Consider the following 17,962-nt stretch of genomic DNA (forward strand, 5'->3'; position numbering starts at 1 on the left):
TATTGTCACCAGACATCTTTTCATTCCAGTCTTGCGTTTACCTGACAGTGATACATTATCCAACCAATTAATAAACTGCTGTCACAGGGGTGACCGATGACTTCTGGACCTTCAAATTTTTTGACGAGTGGAACCTGACATAATACACTGTAACTCCTAAAGAAAGAGGATCAAAGTGAAAAAATCTTGACAATAATTTTGCTTCTAGTGAAAGAAAACGCTTCAGCTTGTGTGTTCTCCAGACGGGACAAGTTTTTCCGCCTGAATACACAATGGAACGGAGTGTTGCAATTTTTCCTCTGCCTTACGGTTCCGTTCAACGATGGATTTTAAGAGACACGTAAAGGCGTTTGCTTCGGTATTGTCGAAATTCCCTTTAAATTGATTTTACTGCACCTTACGCTCAGCAGGCCTTGAAGACTTCTCGAAATACCAATTTTATCCCTAAATGTCACTATTCCTTGAATTCTAGAGAAGAAAAGGCATTTTGAACGCCTTATGCTTGCAAAGCGATTTTTCTTCAACCTGATTGTATCCGCTTTTTGCCGAAGTACAGAGTGCAGTTTCCTTTGAGCATGGGAACAAAGGGTAACAGATAAACATCGTCCATTTACCTGTATTTTATTTCTTTGATGACAATAGGTTAAATATTTCATAACAAGAGGATTTCAGCTTATCTGATTTTTAGGAGGGGCACACGTAAGTGTGCGTTGCGTTCGTTCACGAAAACCCTTCTGAAATTGCCTACACCGGTCACATATTACAGGAATGGGATTTTTTTCATTTTATCATTATCACTTCATCAGAGGTGTAAATAGTGAATAATTATTTAGATGTAGTAATCCCTCAGTGCATCGCTTTCAAGTTCTTTTTGCCAGATATATAGTAGATGGCGTTTTAAGCTATACAACGAGGAAGAATTACCAAAGGCGTGATCGTGTGTTGGAGCTTACGTTTTTTCATTGATGCTTATTAGGATGAAAAACTTAACGTGTTATTATTTTATAGTCTGAATTTAAGGTTGCAGTCAAATGGGTAGTATTGCTTTTACTTATGAAAGTCAAATCTGGGACGGCTGGCCCCCTAAATGTCAATCTGTTTCACAGTTGTGCACTTCAAAATTTACAGTGATTCTCAGATCAATTACCAATTGATCCCAATATTCCTCATCCACAAAATAATGCTGAATAATACGCAGTCTTATTTTGTTTAAAAAAATGTGCAGTGTATGTACTAAACTAGCACCAGATAAATAAATAAACACGTGCTTAGATTTTGTTAAAACAAGCAGAATTTTGTGGCCAAGCATGTTAGATAAGTACTAATCTCGACATGTATGCAAAATGTTCACAACACCCGTTCCTAAATTTTATCAACAAGAAACGCAACTTCTTCATCAGTAGTCTCCTACATAGATGCTCGAGTTTGAGAACACCAAGCAAGCTACAAAGAAGACTGGCGTTTTCAATAGTCTACGAACCTGAGGCTGAGTTGAGAATCTTTTCTCTGTTTCCAACGCCTCCTTTACAAGGTATTTTTGTCTTATGAATGAAAGGAATCTCTTTTATGAATACAACCTTTGGGGGATTACAGGTTGCTTCCCAGATATAACTGTCCAAAATGGCAGTGAAAATACTGCATCTCAGATGCCTTTCGTGTTTGTGAAATGTGAAAATAAAACATTTCGGCCCATTTGTAAGAATTATTTGAATGCTGAACAATACTGTTTCACAAAATTGTCACTCATGTTCATTTCGCTTAGGCAGATAACACCTAACGTTGTGGCTGGATAATAATATTACAGTGACAAAAATATCGGTTTGCGTTTACTCTTAGACCTCCCCTGATTGGGTCATTTTGGTTAGAGCCATTTCTAAAATATGCAGACTCGGAAACTCGCACTATATCACGTTACATTATATCACCTAATATTAGAGCGGCTACCTAGATGTCTGTTAGCGAGCCAATAATTTGTGCTGCGCATAAAAATGTCTCCAGGCGCATCATACTGATTGTATATACAGAAGAGCATTGTAAGACATTTTGCCCATGGTTAGGCAGCTTACAAACGAGAAGGAACTCTGCTTGATTTCGGTGTTTTCCAAAGTGTGGAAAGAAGTACAAAACGAGTCAAATTCTCCATACATTTCTATTATAGCCATTTCGTACACGTGGTTTTCTAACGCAACTACAGAACCAACGGGTAGCCTAAGGGTTTAGTCTTTTGGTAAGTATGTTGTCATCCTGGACAATATATCTGGCCAGCTCAAAGCAACAGTGTTTGCAGATGGCCAAAGATTCGTCATCATCTGTCATTGACAGTGAGTGAAAAAAACATCTTGGTCGTGTGAACTGATTTTGGAATTTTTTCGTTTTGAAAGTAAGGCTATTCGATGCTGGAGAGATTAAAATTGCTGTCCAGCTGTTTTGTCCTTACTGGAAATAATTATCATTGTGTATCTCAAAATGTCCCGGAAGTGCAACCCTCCGGCAACCAGTATGAACAAGGAACCATTTGGCCAAGAGTTGTCGAATATGGTGGTTGATAATTTTGAGGGAATAAAGAAGTTACTGGAAGGGGCCCTTCGAATTCTTGGTAATAGCCAATCTTTGTAGATATTATTCATATTTCCGAAACCCTGTAAAATATGGAAAACAAACCCGAACAAACAGCAAGCAGTCTAGTCCAAATTTCTTGTATTTTTCATCAGTTTGAACGCTTGCATAAAAAACATGAGTTTGTAATATCTGGATGTCTGTTTATTCAAAGCATAGAACTGCTGAAACCCATACGTTAGGTTGAGTTTTATCTTGTAGAACCAGCTGTGGATGACCAACCCCAGAGTCATAGGTTGAGGGACAGGATTAATGTTTGCGTGCTTGTTTTGGCTCCTTTTGCCAATGAGTACCAAGATATGGTTAGTGAGCTGTTCCTTGTTCCTGGTTTGGAAAGAAGTTTATTTCGTACGAGACTTTGTAACTACTAAACTAGTGAAACAATAGGTTTCGGTTCGGATTTGCGGAGCCTGTAAAAAGAATGTGGATGAAAAAAGGCGTCCCATCCGTAAATCATGTTAACATAGATGTTATCAATTCAAAGAGCACGATCAAAGCAGTCTTATTTCTTGATTCTTTTTTGTAAAACGTCACCCGTTGCGCATGAACCATTTTATCAATTATAGCCACGTTGAGCACGATGAATAGTGTAGTTCGTCCAGCCGACAAACTAGAATATTCAAGCCCGCTTTGGCCTCATCTGTCGCCTGTGCTTAAATCAGTAAATAACGGTAAATAATTATAAGCTTACTCTTATCCTGTGACTGGCATGACTAGAAGTCCCCGTCTTTCTCTCCGCGGCTGGTCATCACGATACCATTTGGTCACCAGTGGCTAGTCAGAAGTGTCTACTCACAATGAAACAATAAACCGAACCTGTTCCTCAGATTACGAATTCCAGAGGTAGAATCCATGCGCTCTACGCAACTGAAGAATGTTAGCAACATATCACATCTGATTATGAGACAGTCAAACTCGCGGTAAACGGCTTATTTGGAAATGTCATTGTCGTTGGCTTGTCCGCTGAGCTGGGTAACCTGATTGCAAACGTTTCATCACCAGTCCAGGTAACATCATCAGTACGTTATTGAGGAGCGTAGCACTGTGTAGCGGTGGGTTGGTGGTTGTGCACTCTTTCAATAGCGCACTGATGATGTCACCTCGATTGGTGATGAAAAGTTTGCAATCAAATCGGCCAGCTCAGCGAACAAGCCAACGACCATCTACGCTAACTGAGCTACCAACATTTGCCTCTATATAAATCGTCATTGTCCTCAACTGGTAACTGGAAACGTGTTATGGGGTCTACATGTTAGCTGCTTCCAGACCCCAACAAGGACGAAACGGCGCTTACCATCTTTTCAGCATAATACACCTGTTGCTGCAACATGCGTCAATGTTATCCTCTAGCTATTATGGTAGCGATCATCACGTACTAATAACTACTGATATTTTAGCCATCCGATTACCCCACGAGTGAACTACATTCAGGCTTTTGTGTGATGTTTTTGTTTATCAGAATAAACAAAACGAAGACCGGATTCCAATCCGTCATGATGTTCCACGCAAATTGGGGAAGAAACAAGGCGCATTTTTATGATGGGGAAACTTGTAAAGTGAGCATTTGTCTACCCTAGTGACAAAGCCAGAGTAAATTTGTCGTTAGTACAATAGTTGGCGAGATGAGAAAAGCATAGAGTTGGTGCGGAATGAGAAAAATGTGTTGAGTGTTACAAAAAGAAAAACGGGACGAGTTACCAAGGAGTGAAACTTATCTGGAGTTTAGACCAGCAATTGGTTTTGAAATATTATGCTATTTTTTATATAGGAAGAGGAATCAGTTCGTCAAAAATAAACTCCAAAGTGTATCCAATTCTGACTCGCCAATAATTTCTAGAACGCCTGGGTCGCAGAAATGCACCAGCAATAAGCTTATGACGCATATATGCTTCAAGTGAATGGTTTTTCGCAGAACGATCGACTAAAATATACACAACCTGAGAAGTCAATGAACTAATGTTCACATTTCTTTACTTGTCACTAGCTACTCCGCAGGCCGTTTTTCGAACGTTCTTAAAGCCAAGTTGAAGTTGGGTTAAACGGCTGGCTCGCTAAAACCAGTCACATCTTATGGTCAACTTCTCCAAAAATAATCAAACGCATTTTTAGGGTCATCAGTAAGCGGCCAGCCTTGCCTCAAAACTATGTGTACACGACAAGGTGCCGCTGTGGTTCCCACACGAGTAACAGGTAGGCATAAAACTGTCGCTTAACCGAAAAGACGATATACCTTGTAGAGTAGTCCCTAAATTAGAGGAACATACTCGAGTGAAACCATTTGACCATACTGCGGGAAAAGACCCTCCACCCACTCAATATTATTTATATTTTGTCTCACTATGTGGGAAAAGACTAGACAACCTCCCCACATTGTTCGTTTTTTACCGACCATCGCCATGTGTATTACTCTTCATAAATGTGATATTTACCTTGGAAATTTTTAAGTTTCTTCCGTGCCTTTTTGTCAGTTAAACTCTCATCAGACACGAGGATATAACAACCGGTAGCAATCACATGATTCCAAAGTAATTGGCGTGGATTACACGCCGTTGTGGACAACGAAAACACAAATTAGTAACCATCGGTTTGCTGGAATATCTGTATCATGGATTCGTATCGTAGGTATATTCTCACTGAGACTCTCTACGGCTTCTGCGGTGGTACACCCTTTAGTAATGAAACTTAATGGCAAAAAAGTCAGATGGTCAATAGATTCACCACGAAACAAGCCGCAAGAAGTGATGGTAACAAAATTGTATCAACAAAATCCCACCCATATTCACGCGGCTAATGATTAGCTGAAGTCTATCAACCAATCAGGAAAACTCTCCTGGATAATATTAATATCATGACATCAGTAGTGCGTAGTATTATCCAACCTATCATGATCAGGCGAGCAATTGACTTGCACCTTGATTCAGCTTTTCGAGCATGGCAGTTATTGGTAGAATTGCCAGCCAACACAACGTCGTATCGAAATCTCTCCATTCTGTTGCATTTAAGTCTGTTTTACCAAGCTATGCAGGAGTGCCTGAACCTCAATGAACTGATGGCGAACCATGTATTTGATCCAAATGAAATCGTGCTGACTAACCTTACAGGACCAAACGCCACAATGTTGTATGAATGGTGTCAAGAAGGAGAGTCCGCACTGTTCTATGATGTGTTCTATCTGATGTATGAAAATTCAAGGGAGAAGTATATTTCGCACTGTTTCACTGCATATATACACCCAACTTTGTTAGCTGTAAACTGTGTATGTGTTCTTTGTTCCATCGTTGGTCTCTATGGTCTGGACAGGCGCATCAGATCCAAAAAGCGCGTTTCTGAAAGGCATATCAACCAACCACGTCATCCAGCGACGTGGCTTCTTTTACTGTGGTATGCGAATTTTGCGTTAGTTTGGTTGGTTGTATTTGATGGAAGTCAGGTGATCCACTATCACATACCTTGGGTGTTTGAACCAAAACTGCACAATGCCAGCTGCGGAATAATTAATTTTTCTCATAATTTATTCCGTTACATTCCCACCTGGTTGCTCTGTCTAACATTGTTTGATCGTCTGGTGGGAGAATATCGATCAGGAAAGTGCGGTCCGGTTGTACCAAAAACGCCATCACGACTGCTTTTGCCAAGACTCTCCGTTAAAATGACAAGGCAGAATTCACCACGTTCTCTAATGCCCTGTGGCGACAGGACTATGAACACCGTGGGCTCTCTTGCTTTAAGCATGCGGTACATTATCACAAACGAATATCACCATGCAAATTCACATCATGCTATAGCCTCAACAAACAGATGCCGACACCCGACCACTCGCCACAGAAACAGCTGTCCAATATCGATAATCACAAACCAGAGAACATTAGCGCTCGGCAAATCCAATCAGAACGCTAACATTCAAGTGGGTCTTGGGCGAACTGGGGGAGCCTTCATAACTGCGGGTGCCATTACATGCATCACATTTTTAAATACGCATTTGATATGGTTATATGTTTTTGGAAATTCTAACTGCGTAATCCAGCCTGGGAACTCCCTTTTCTTTGGAATCATCTACCCTCGATTACTTGAGGTACGTATGATCAAGTGAGTGCCATAATAAAGTTTTATATCAGTAACGCCACAGTGCTAAGAAGCGTATGCTTAATGCAAGAAAAAACACTACTTTTCTTGGCGTTTTCAAGATTCATTAATGGTAAGAGCGGGAATCGACAATAAATGGGAGATCTCAATTGTATCTGGACTGCCAACAGAGTATGGTTCCTAATGACAAGATCAAACGTTTCTGTAAAATCAATGCTTGTCGAATAAGACTTTCGAGTTTTGATGTCTTGTGGTGTGAATCCATCCGCCTGGATTGCTAAGTATGTCCAAATAAAAGGCAAATATTTTTATGCGGACGTAATGAAATTCTTTGTAACGAGCTAAAATTCCCACGCGTTCAAGAAAAATAATTTGACGTGTGCCATCTATGTATGTAGTCTGCTGTTCAAATCACAAGAGGCGGTGGCATGCAACAGAGGTTGTTTTTAGTTCGAATTTTGCGTGAAAACCACGATTATGAAGGACTAGAATTAAGCTATTAGTGTTATCAGCCTAAACGTATTTATTTTCGTAAACCTGCTAACCATATTTCATAACACAGTCATTGTTATCGTACGATTTCCCTATTGTCTCATCAGGCCAAGGCACGTTCGAACAATACAGGAGCTTGAAGAAAGCTTAGTTTGTTAATAAGGGTTGACAAAATCATCCCATATAAGTGGGAGCTGCTGTTGACTAAGTGATAGATCCACTTTGACGAGCCAAGCCAGTATCAATAGTTTCAGCTGAAGATCAAGGTGATCGATTTTTGGTTGTTGGTTGCTTGACAAGACCATATTGAGGAGAAATGACCGTGGCGCTTATGATCCAACTTGTCGGGTGTAAAACAGTCACACACGAAAGTCACAGTAATTTTGTAATTATCATTATTTTGGCATTATTTTATTTATTCTTACTGCGTTTCACACTGTGTCATCTAAAAGACCGTTGCCACGAGGTTTACTGTGAAAATTGTGGTTTAGAATTCATCGACCTACTCTGAATATGCGTTTTTGTTTTCACACGTTTTTGTCTTTATTCACTTACGTTTTCGTCAGCTAGATCATGAAAATTAAGTGTACGTGCTATTCACGAAATTTCTTGGCTTCTAACACGCCCCACAGTGAGGACAAGGGTTCATCTGAATTGTGTTCAGAGAAGCGGCTGAGTGGGTAGCTCTTGAATTATCCAACAAAGGTTTTTCTATATAAGCAACACTACCATTCAGGATTGTCATCGTTCAACCTTGGCACTTTTTTGGTGCCTAGCTGCTATTTGTCAGTAAATTCGCGCTCTAACCAAATGGTCAATCTCGCCCCTCAGGATTGTCATATACATGTATATGTACATATATGCATTGTCGATGTGGTAGTTTGAATTGAGTAAAACGGCACTAACTTTTAAGTGTTGGGTTTATTGTCCGCCTCAAGTATGCCAACTTTTACCCAAGTTATGTGTTTGGACGCCTTGTACAAATAAGGTAGAGACCACTGCATTTCTTAGGGAGGTCTTTTCAAGTTGGCTTCATTTTATGCATCACATGGCTGGAAAACGTCCGTTTCTATGCCTTTACATCGCCAACAACATATATTTGTGCAATGTAAAACCTCGCAAAATCCATTTTATTTTAACCTACTCACCACCACAATTTGTCAAAAAAGACGGACCACGTATGTTTTCAGAGTGACTGGGAAAACTACGAACTAATAAATCTACCGTTATGCATACTAATAAGAACATGTAATAGTACGCCCCTACCAGTGATGCTATACTGACCATTCCGATATTGCTTTTCTTGAACTTTATTTAAATTGAATCACCTGGGACGGAACCAACTTTCGTACAACTAACCAAGGTGTTACCGGAGCAAATCGTTCTCCAAATAAAGTTGCTAAAATTCAAATAGGTATTCAGTTTGCCCGTTTTTGATCATCTCCCCAAGCGAAGTAGAGTAGACTAACTAAGCTTGTGAATCGTGCAGAAAAGCATATGCAACGCCATTTGAACGAATTCAGTTGATTGTTCCATCTGCCTTTCTGAGCTACCATTTTGGACTGTTGCTATTAATAAGTCGGAAAATACACTACAGATAGGATAAAAATGATAACCGTCCGGCTGTAACACCCTATTGGTACCTAGCTGCTCTGCCATCCGTGGGGTGCGTGAAGCCTTGGATACTGCCAGGCTGGCTGAGTCTATACAGAGGAATTCATAAGGCAGAAGTCGGGTTCGAACCACAGACATTCCGGTCCATCCGCGCTCTAACCACTGAGCCATCTCACCCTTGCAGTTAGACATATATCTTCCATTTTCCTCGGCGTTGCCGTGGACATCCTTAAATTTATGAATACTAGGATCGCTAACTTTTTATGACGGAAGCCAAAAACGCCAGCAAACCGTTTATATTTTTGTGCAATATGATACTATTAGAGTAACGCATTTAATGTAAAATATAAGCATATCTTAGGTCACTGCATCAATAATTTCTGGTTCTTTATGATTACACTGCGCACATGTGTGATAAGACCAGGGATTGTGACATTTTGATCACTATTTGGATTCATATGGAGAGCACTATATACCAGCAGGCAAACTCCGTCAAAAATCGAGTTTTATACTAGGCTAATCGACAGGGCTGTAAAAGACGACTTTTGCTCTTGCATTAGTGCATTAGGACATAAGGCGCTTTGCTCACAATGGTTTTGCCCAAGTATCGTGCTACAAAGCTGCCAAAAATCTAGTTGCAAGTGTGCTAGCCGATAACAAATCGGTTTTCTTTAATCATTCATGAACCCAGGAGAATATAATAAGTTTCTCCCAAGTGGCTTTTACCTGATGTTACTCAATGATGAGGCTTTAAGATTCAGTTAAGAAGTTTGCGCCTTTAGTCTCCCTTACACCGAAAAGTAAACGCAACTTTTAGCAAAAATATAAAAATTCAATTGCTTCCAAAATTATTGGACACCAAAAACTGTGCTTATAGGGAGGAATAAATGCCCCAAATCATCGGATGAAATGGATAAACACTATAAGTTTGTTCAGAATGGAAAAAATTACTCTTCCATTAAGATACGTTCTGACAGTTGTCCCACCAACTAACTGGGAAGGTAAACAGCAAGCAACACAGTGAACTTTCGAACTTTTGGTGACACTAAAATCGCATAAGTACAACTTAATCGGACTGTTGATCAGCCAGACTTTGCTAAAATGTATATAGTCCGACCACTGCCGAGGAGATGAGGAATTAAACACTCGTCACGTTCCGTGAGCTGTGTTCTGGAGATGATGACCATGAAACACAAACTTGTTGTCTATCGACTCTCTTCAGCATTAGCTGAAGTAAATTATCTTTGTTTATCTGCTTTTCGGAAACCGTCGTCCTACCAGTATCGTACCGAGTCAACTTAACATCTAATCACGTCTTCTACTGCGCATACCATGGTTTTATTACCACATCTACTACCTTTTCAGTAAAGGGTTACTTTATCCCGTTTAATAAGCGATGAAAGTTAGGTAGTGATACGATAGAGAAATGTGGGGTTGGACAGAAAATTCCCTAATTTTAGCTGACATACCTGTTGTTTTTTCTCAAAAACACTTTTATCAATCACACATTTCAGGTAGCCACTTCCAATCATTACGAATGAAACTGAACGTATGTTTTCATTTACTCGAACTTCTCGAACTCTTCTTGTTCTTCAGTGTCTGGGTCGGTGAAACTAACCTAAGTTCATTCGCTGCTAACGCCTGGGTGGTCTATCCCAAGACCGATTGTGTACACAAAGTGCCGCGAGTGTACTATAGGTTGACATGGCAGAAATTTGTCTATGATGGCAGGACAAATTGTAGACCAATAGACATTGAACGATCTGCTCTCATCGATAATGATCCTCCTCCGTGTACTTTTGCAATATATCTCTCTCACCTAACTGGTTGCATTGATGTTCACGAAATCCACAAAGCCGTGTCAAATTTGGCTGTCTCTCGACAAGTTTAATGGGCAATAAGCCAGTTTGATTCCAACTTCTGCAAGATTACTTATGTTCATTCTTTTAATTTTGATTTCCTTAAAACTGTACTGGATTTCACATAAAACTGTATAAAAATTAGCTAGCCTCATAGTGTTGATGCCTGTTCGTGGCGTCCCGTAGGGTGGAGTTGTAACTAGGAGGAACATCGCTTTTCATAATGAACCCTGTGGTAGGCCTTGCACACATACGATCATTTGTCCATTAGTAAAACTTTTCATAAGAGTTTTCATGAACACACAATCGAGAAGGTTCTAAATGTGTAACATAGAATTCCAATACGTCTTTCTCTGTGAACAAAGTCTCTGACTGTACAGAAAGCGCGATGGCCCAACTCTTTCGGGCGACCATAGGATTGGTATATTCATTATCGTCAGGTATTGAAACAAATTAAATTTTTCGAGAAATACACCAATTCAGAAAAAATTCCGATATATGTCCTTGGTGTAAAAATCATAAAATGCGATTAGATTTTCAAGCCGGACATAACTGCAGACTGGTCTTCAGTGAGCATACATCTACTGACCTAAACATCCTTCCTCGACCACGACAACAATTAAACTGTACACAAAACGTATAGAACTTAAGTCCGCAATGAGTTTTTTGTACGAGGTACTGCACTCCCTCCCGTCGGTTGATCATTCATTCACACGCACATGACAGTTTGGTGACCAGTTATATTTTATCCAATATTACATCAAATAGATGAGTTAAATTTTGGTGTTTTTGGTGAATCGACAATCATTTTTTCATAAGTTCCAATAAATGGTGGTTAAATTGAATAACAGCGCTACAATTTCCTTGAATATATCCAGATAATGCTGTGTTCCACTTTTACGTTCACAGATAAAGGACGGAAACTCTGGGACTGCGCCCACTTGATGAGCCCCAAGAAAGGCGAAGCCGGTCGTAGACTGTCGAAGATTTTTCAGCAACCTTGTGAGTAGTTTCCTTTGTGAAAATTAGATTTTCAAGTAAGAAAATTCAAAACCTCATTGGATTTTTCCTCATTTCCTTACCGAAGTTTGGCAATGAGAAAGAGTAAAGTCAAATAAAGAGAAATTAGACGAAAAAGAAATACTTGAGAAATGCTTGTGCGGATGACCGCACTGATTGCTGTCGGCACAACCCAGTCTGCTCACCAAAATGGTAGCAACTTACCTCCTGCGTTTCTACTTTTACTGACCAACTTAACAGTTCTCATTCACTTTTTCAGCAAAGGATTAATAGAAAGAGAAACAAACCAATCATTTACGGGTGAAAACTGTCCTTGTTTGTATGGATGTTGTGGTCCGTCAGTATGTTAATCTCAGTGGTTGAACCACTAAATTTAATGCAGTTATGTTGCCAGCTACCCATTCAAGTACTCCAGTACAACAATCATTTCGGTGCAACCTCAGCAGAAGGCGCCACAGCAAACACAGCATCTATATCTTCAGAAGGGAGTTAACTACCGTGTCGCCGTGCTACCGCTACAACTATTTGCCTGATTACAGCTTGATTGCAGCATCTCAAGCCAAATAATCATTCCATTAAGCATACAAAATAAAAACTCACTCAGTCTACCACTCAGTTATGGTGGTTCCTCGGTCGACAACAATACTTTTCCAATCCGGCTATTAAGCTCGGTAAATACACCGACAACTACAGCCGCTTAGTATTCGGCTTCAGGTCTATCAAGACTAAACTCTCTACATAGAAGGGATCACGGTGCCTCAGAATGAGGATAGCTACAAGCAAAGATTAGTTGGAAAGGCTGATATCTGAAACTGCAGCTACCTAATCCTGATGGTACGGCAGATTTTGTGATGAGATAAATTTCATCAAATCGCTTCCCTACTGTATTGTTGGTATCATAACGTAAGCTTATATTAATTCACATCCTGGACTTCTTCATCTATGTCAAATTATTTCTACTGCTTTTTAACGAAAATTTTGCTGAACCTGGGGAAAGTGGGACGGAATTGGTCAGTTTCTGCTTGGTTCGGCTCGCAAACGTACTGGATTTGATTTGGGTCACCATTAGTGCTAAGATAATTTTGGACTCTACCGGCTTTCCTTCAAGTTGTGTCCACGAGAAATTGTGCCTGGACGTCTCATTGCCCTCGTCTGACCAGGAGGGACGCAGTTGTTGCTAAGATGTGATACTTTCTTAGACGCTGCTTATTCCCGATTGTCATGTGTGAAGAGACCACATTCCAAAAAATTATGTTGCATTCTGCATATTACAGCCAGCTATTGATCAACTCCGGCAACCAATCCGACAAAAAATCCAAAAATGTTACCGGAACAATCACTGATCCTTGCACAAGGCCGGATGATTACATAGCCAACGGCTAGTAGTTATCCGGAAGTTCACCACGAAAAGAACAAACTCTGTGGTACAGCTGAGACGGTTGTTGGATGGGGAAAATTCAGAATAACGAAATTTCCTTAACCAACGTCTTTTCCAAGGGGAATGCTTGGCGACAAAATGCGCCGGTTCATCAAGATCGTCACCAATTTTCTAACCAGTGGTCATGATCTGAAACTGTAGACGAGCGTAAGAGATTAAGCCGAGTTCCATTTGAGCCAACTTTCAAAACCAAGTCGGTTGGCAGGTGAGCGTACTATTAAAAATGCACTTAATTTACTACGCTATTTACATGCGTACTCTGGTTCCTTGAGCATGTTCTTGTGCCGTGATCCTCGTATTCGGTCTGATCTGTAATTTGTTCACCTCAACGCCTCATAAAACAACAAAAACAGGGCTTCTCTAGTTGAGGTGGTATACTCGGATTTGTTCGAATAAAATACTCTTCGCTGCCTTCGTAGCTTTTATGGTCAGCCATATCCCCAACTGTAAACATCAAAACAGTCATCTGTTATCTTTAGTTATCCCACTTTGCAGGCCGCAGGCCAAAATGCTTGCATATTTGGGCGCCTTACCTCATAGTCCATCAGATACTTCCACTCCAACCACTTCTTTAAACTGTGCCCTAAAAGAAATCGACATCGAGATGGATTACTTGCCCGCCTGTCATCATTTGAAGAAATTCCAGTGTATCGTTCTTTGAAATTATCACAGTACCTTGAAATTTTGCCGGCGTGCCAAGTTTCCTTAGTGATATCAATCCTAGCCTATCAAAATCCAACGATTCTCCAGTTCCGCGCGCTATGCACTCATCCTTCTTGCCAAATAATTGTTCCGAGTTTACCTACAGCGGTCCTATTATTCAGTAAAGTGTGGTAAGTGGACTTCCGAAGGAGGAATCGTGGGGTTAACATTTAGCTGTAGATTTAAATCACTTGTTTTGGGGTCGGTTAACTTTTAGCATGGCGATGAGGGTTCCTACAAGGCAATCGGTGTTCAAATGGCCTTAGCGATAGTTTCGCTCCACCTATGTAATTACCCAGCTTGGAACTGCTATGGGAGTGATCACTGACGTGATTACAAACGGTTTACATTATTTTGCTCATCCACACTGTTGTTAACCTCTGCCAACGGAAACACTTTACAACAGAAACAGATCAGCAGCACGCCTGATTAGATGAATCACAGTAATAGCTGGGTAAATCCGAAGCGATTAGGTCAACGGGATTCATTTACAACGGTATCCAGCGTGATCGATATTTCGCTCGGTAGGTACGGAACAGCAATTTAGTGCTTCTCAGCTTTTCGGCCTAGATTAGCCCCATTTGCAGAAAACTCAACAATCCCAAATCTCCTCATACAAACAACAGCTTCAACGAATTTTTGATTTGGCTATAGCGTGACAGCCCACCATCATCCTTTTTGAATGGGTTTTTTCAGTGGAAAGCGGATAAAGTTTTCTCCGAATACGCTTTCTTCAGGAAATATGGCCACCTAGATCTGATCATCCTTGAGTTCGATCACCACAGCGTTTCAAGGAGGTACATTTTGTTAGCACAAATTCGACATCATGAATTTCACGTTGTGTTGGTGTTCCCTGCCAGACTTGTGTGACTGTTTGAGCACGTCCTTCATCACGAACTCATCAAAGTTGGAAATCTAAGACATGACGTTGAGTGATTAGCCGAATACGTGACCAGCATAACTAATTTGCGTAGTATGTCTCAGTTTATCGTCACAGAATTTGTAGACTCGAATTCTGTACAGATGTTCTAAAAAATACGAAGTCGACACTACCAGTTGCTACGTACGCACGTCCAAAGACGAAAAAGCGTTCCGTTGATATTACACGGATAGGGGCAAACCAATTGATGCTTGATTTGTTGCTAACCAGCGAAATAAACCGCAACTCATTGCGCGGCTTATTAGGGTACAGTAAAGCACAGCATGCCATGGCGTGGTATATTGATACCTGGCGGCGATGGTGAATTGTTGATTGGATTACAACATTGCCGTCAAGCCTTCAAGTCAGCCTTTATTTCTTGCGTTATTACGTTTCCAATTCTCTAAAGCTCCAAAATGATTGGACGATCTCAGAATGCCTCACTATAAACACGTTGATCAGCATTCAGTAGCTGATCGAAGAGACCTGTATCAAATTTCCATAATGTCATAAAAGCTAATTGAAGCACTCATAAGTAAATTGTTCCTCAACAGACAAAAAGTATGATCGTTGGTTTGCTCGCCATTTGATTGCAAACGTTTCATCACCAATCGAAGTGACGTCATCAGTGCCTTATAGTGGAGCGTAGTAGTGCGTAGCGGTGGGTTGGTGGTTGTACCACACTCCACAATAACTCAATGATGATGTCACCTCGATTGGTGATGAAACGTTTGCAATCAAATTGCCCAGTTCGGCGAACAAACCAACGACCATCTACGCTACCAACAATTTCCTCTATACAAAAAACAAAAAGCATCAATAATGGCTCATTTCTAGAAATTTCTTCTGAATGTATATTGCGACTCTAAATCCGTTTCCTTTACCTAATGATGTTGGCAACATTGTTACCGATATTTTAGGTCTAAATAAAACTAAATATACGGTGAACCCTCCGATATGGGAATTTCTAAATTCGTCACATGTCTGCTTCATGTCATGTTGTTACTATGAAAATCACGCTTCAGAATAAAATTTACCATCAAGCATAACTAATCCGCAACTTTCCAATAGCTCATCACTAACACTTAGGCAAAATTATTTTACTTTTTCTCAAAAATTTCTGAAACCGACCCTAATTTTTTACCGGTGTCAACCTTCTCTTGTTTGTTCTACAGGTTATGCAGCTGGTCTTACCACAAATACTGCAACTGATATGTTTGGTCCAGATCGGAATTTTGGCCCAAGTGAGACGAGCTGCGAAAGGTCACTCAAGAACCAATTCAGATACGGATGGGTTGATTCTGGTTACACCCACTCAGCTGGTAACTATGTTATCTGGTTTGACTCTTGTATTCGAGCTTCCTGCTGTAATTAAGTGGATTATGGATCAGCAATCTCATTCTGCCTTTCTTAAAACTGATGAGACGTCCCCGATGATTAATTGGGACCTCATTCAATGGACTGACACAAACGGTACGATGCGACTGGCAGATATTCAGAAAAGTTCTTTGGTTGAAGAAAAAATGAAACAGATGAAGCAAGAACTACTTGCTTCCGTGTTTGTTCGTACATTGGAAAATCAGCGATTCATATGTCTGCTCCCTTGTCTACTTTGTTTTAGTCGAATCTTCCGACATTCTCTTGGATGCAAGATTCGGCTGCTGTGGCGCAAGGTGATTCGTAGATCTCATCATGAAAGTGGAGTGATTTCCTGTGACTGACAGACTTGTATGATAAAAACTTCTGGATTTTATGTGCGTCATGTAATGTAGCCTACTTTGAGTACGTTCCACGAAAAATTGGTCCCATTTGTGTAGTTCAAACAAAGCATTTGTTGCCTCATACATCCTATTTTAGTAGTTATGACATCTTTATTTTGTTGAGGGACTGAGTTTATTTTAGTTTCTAAATATTATCCATCTTATGCTACTTTGACCTTACAATGATGAAGTAAAAACTTTTCACTAGGGTCAAAAATTTAAATTGTACATTTAACCAAGTGAATGCACTCGTACTCCGACATGAAATGTTTCTCGTGTAAGTGTTGTCCAATGTGTGTGCATTGTTCTTGGTGTTTGTTGTGTGAATCGTTTACTCTAACTAAACTGTATCATCTAGGATATATTATTATACAGCAGATTTTCAGACCGACCTTAGCTAGATTCCGAACGCAGGGTGCATTTGTCACGGCCAGGAATAACATTTATGTTGTCCTTGTTTCAATGTCAACAGAAGTTACGCATTTACCTCCAACCAAGTGGGTGAAAATCGATGATGAATAAAAAATCAACATGAATCAACCATCGTGCTTATGACCTTAAAGGTAAACTCGAACCCAAGATTAACCTGGAGACTTTCATACGTGTTCGGCCTCATACGGGTAAACAAGAGTATGGAGATTCGTTGTACTTTGGTCACCAGATTCCTGGCGTTGTTGTGGTTAAATTGACTAGGAGCAAAACTACCTGAATAGTCAGCAAGCAGATTCCAATTTGTCTCGTTACCTTGGACCGATTGGTATGTGTACATATGGCGAACATCGTGAAGCAAAAGAGAGCCTGTGGTGATCCACTAGATGACAGATTTATTGAGTAATAATTGTCTGTGAGCGAGGCCGATTAGTTTAACGATTAAATTTATAAACTCCACCAAGGAGCATACTTCATGTTAAACGCATAAACAGTGAATCAGTTATCAGGGTTTCCTTCAAAGGAGCTGCTTTTCCTAAGAGTTGCATAAGCAAAAACGATAAATTAAATCTTCACCGATTTCATAAGAAGTCTTGAAACTAAACCAAACGAATGATGCTTGTCTCCCGGAAACGTGTGGTTTTTCTAGTAGGATGCCGTTTAATCTGTGGCACAAATATGGTTTGTAGCTAATGCTCACATAGAAATATCGTTTTTCTCAATAGCTACAAGCATCAGCCGTCTTAGCTGCCGCGGTAAAATTATGCTTGCATCTGCGACCACCGGATCAGTCCTAATTTTACCTAGAGCACAAAAATTGGAACCGGAGAGCGATATTATTATCGCGCCATCATTAAGAATATTGAAGCGTTTTTGAACGGTTTGGGTTATCCGCTCAGCTCCCTTTGGTTAACCAAAAACTGCATTATAAATTGTGGTAACAAAGGATCCGCAAATAGGGTGTGATTGGCCTGATAAATAGAACTCGAACAATACATTCTGGGAGAACCATAAAAAATTATCACTCACG

The 17,962-nt window shown here is 40.2% G+C and overlaps 1 protein-coding gene across 1 annotated transcript; it reads left to right on the forward strand.

Moving 5' to 3' along the window:
• Positions 1-5,500: 5,500 nt before the first annotated feature.
• Positions 5,501-16,464, forward strand: T265_05163 (hypothetical protein; the record flags this gene model as incomplete). The annotated part of the gene is made up of 2 exons (XM_009170095.1): positions 5,501-6,688; positions 15,919-16,464. The coding sequence occupies 2 exons, from the start codon at positions 5,501-5,503 to the stop codon at positions 16,462-16,464; spliced, it is 1,734 nt and encodes a 577-aa protein (XP_009168359.1).
• Between the last annotated feature and the right edge of the window lie 1,498 nt (positions 16,465-17,962).

Source organism: Opisthorchis viverrini (assembly GCF_000715545.1).
Source record: "Opisthorchis viverrini unplaced genomic scaffold opera_v5_93, whole genome shotgun sequence".
In the NCBI taxonomy this organism is placed as follows: Eukaryota; Metazoa; Platyhelminthes; class Trematoda; order Opisthorchiida; family Opisthorchiidae; genus Opisthorchis; species Opisthorchis viverrini.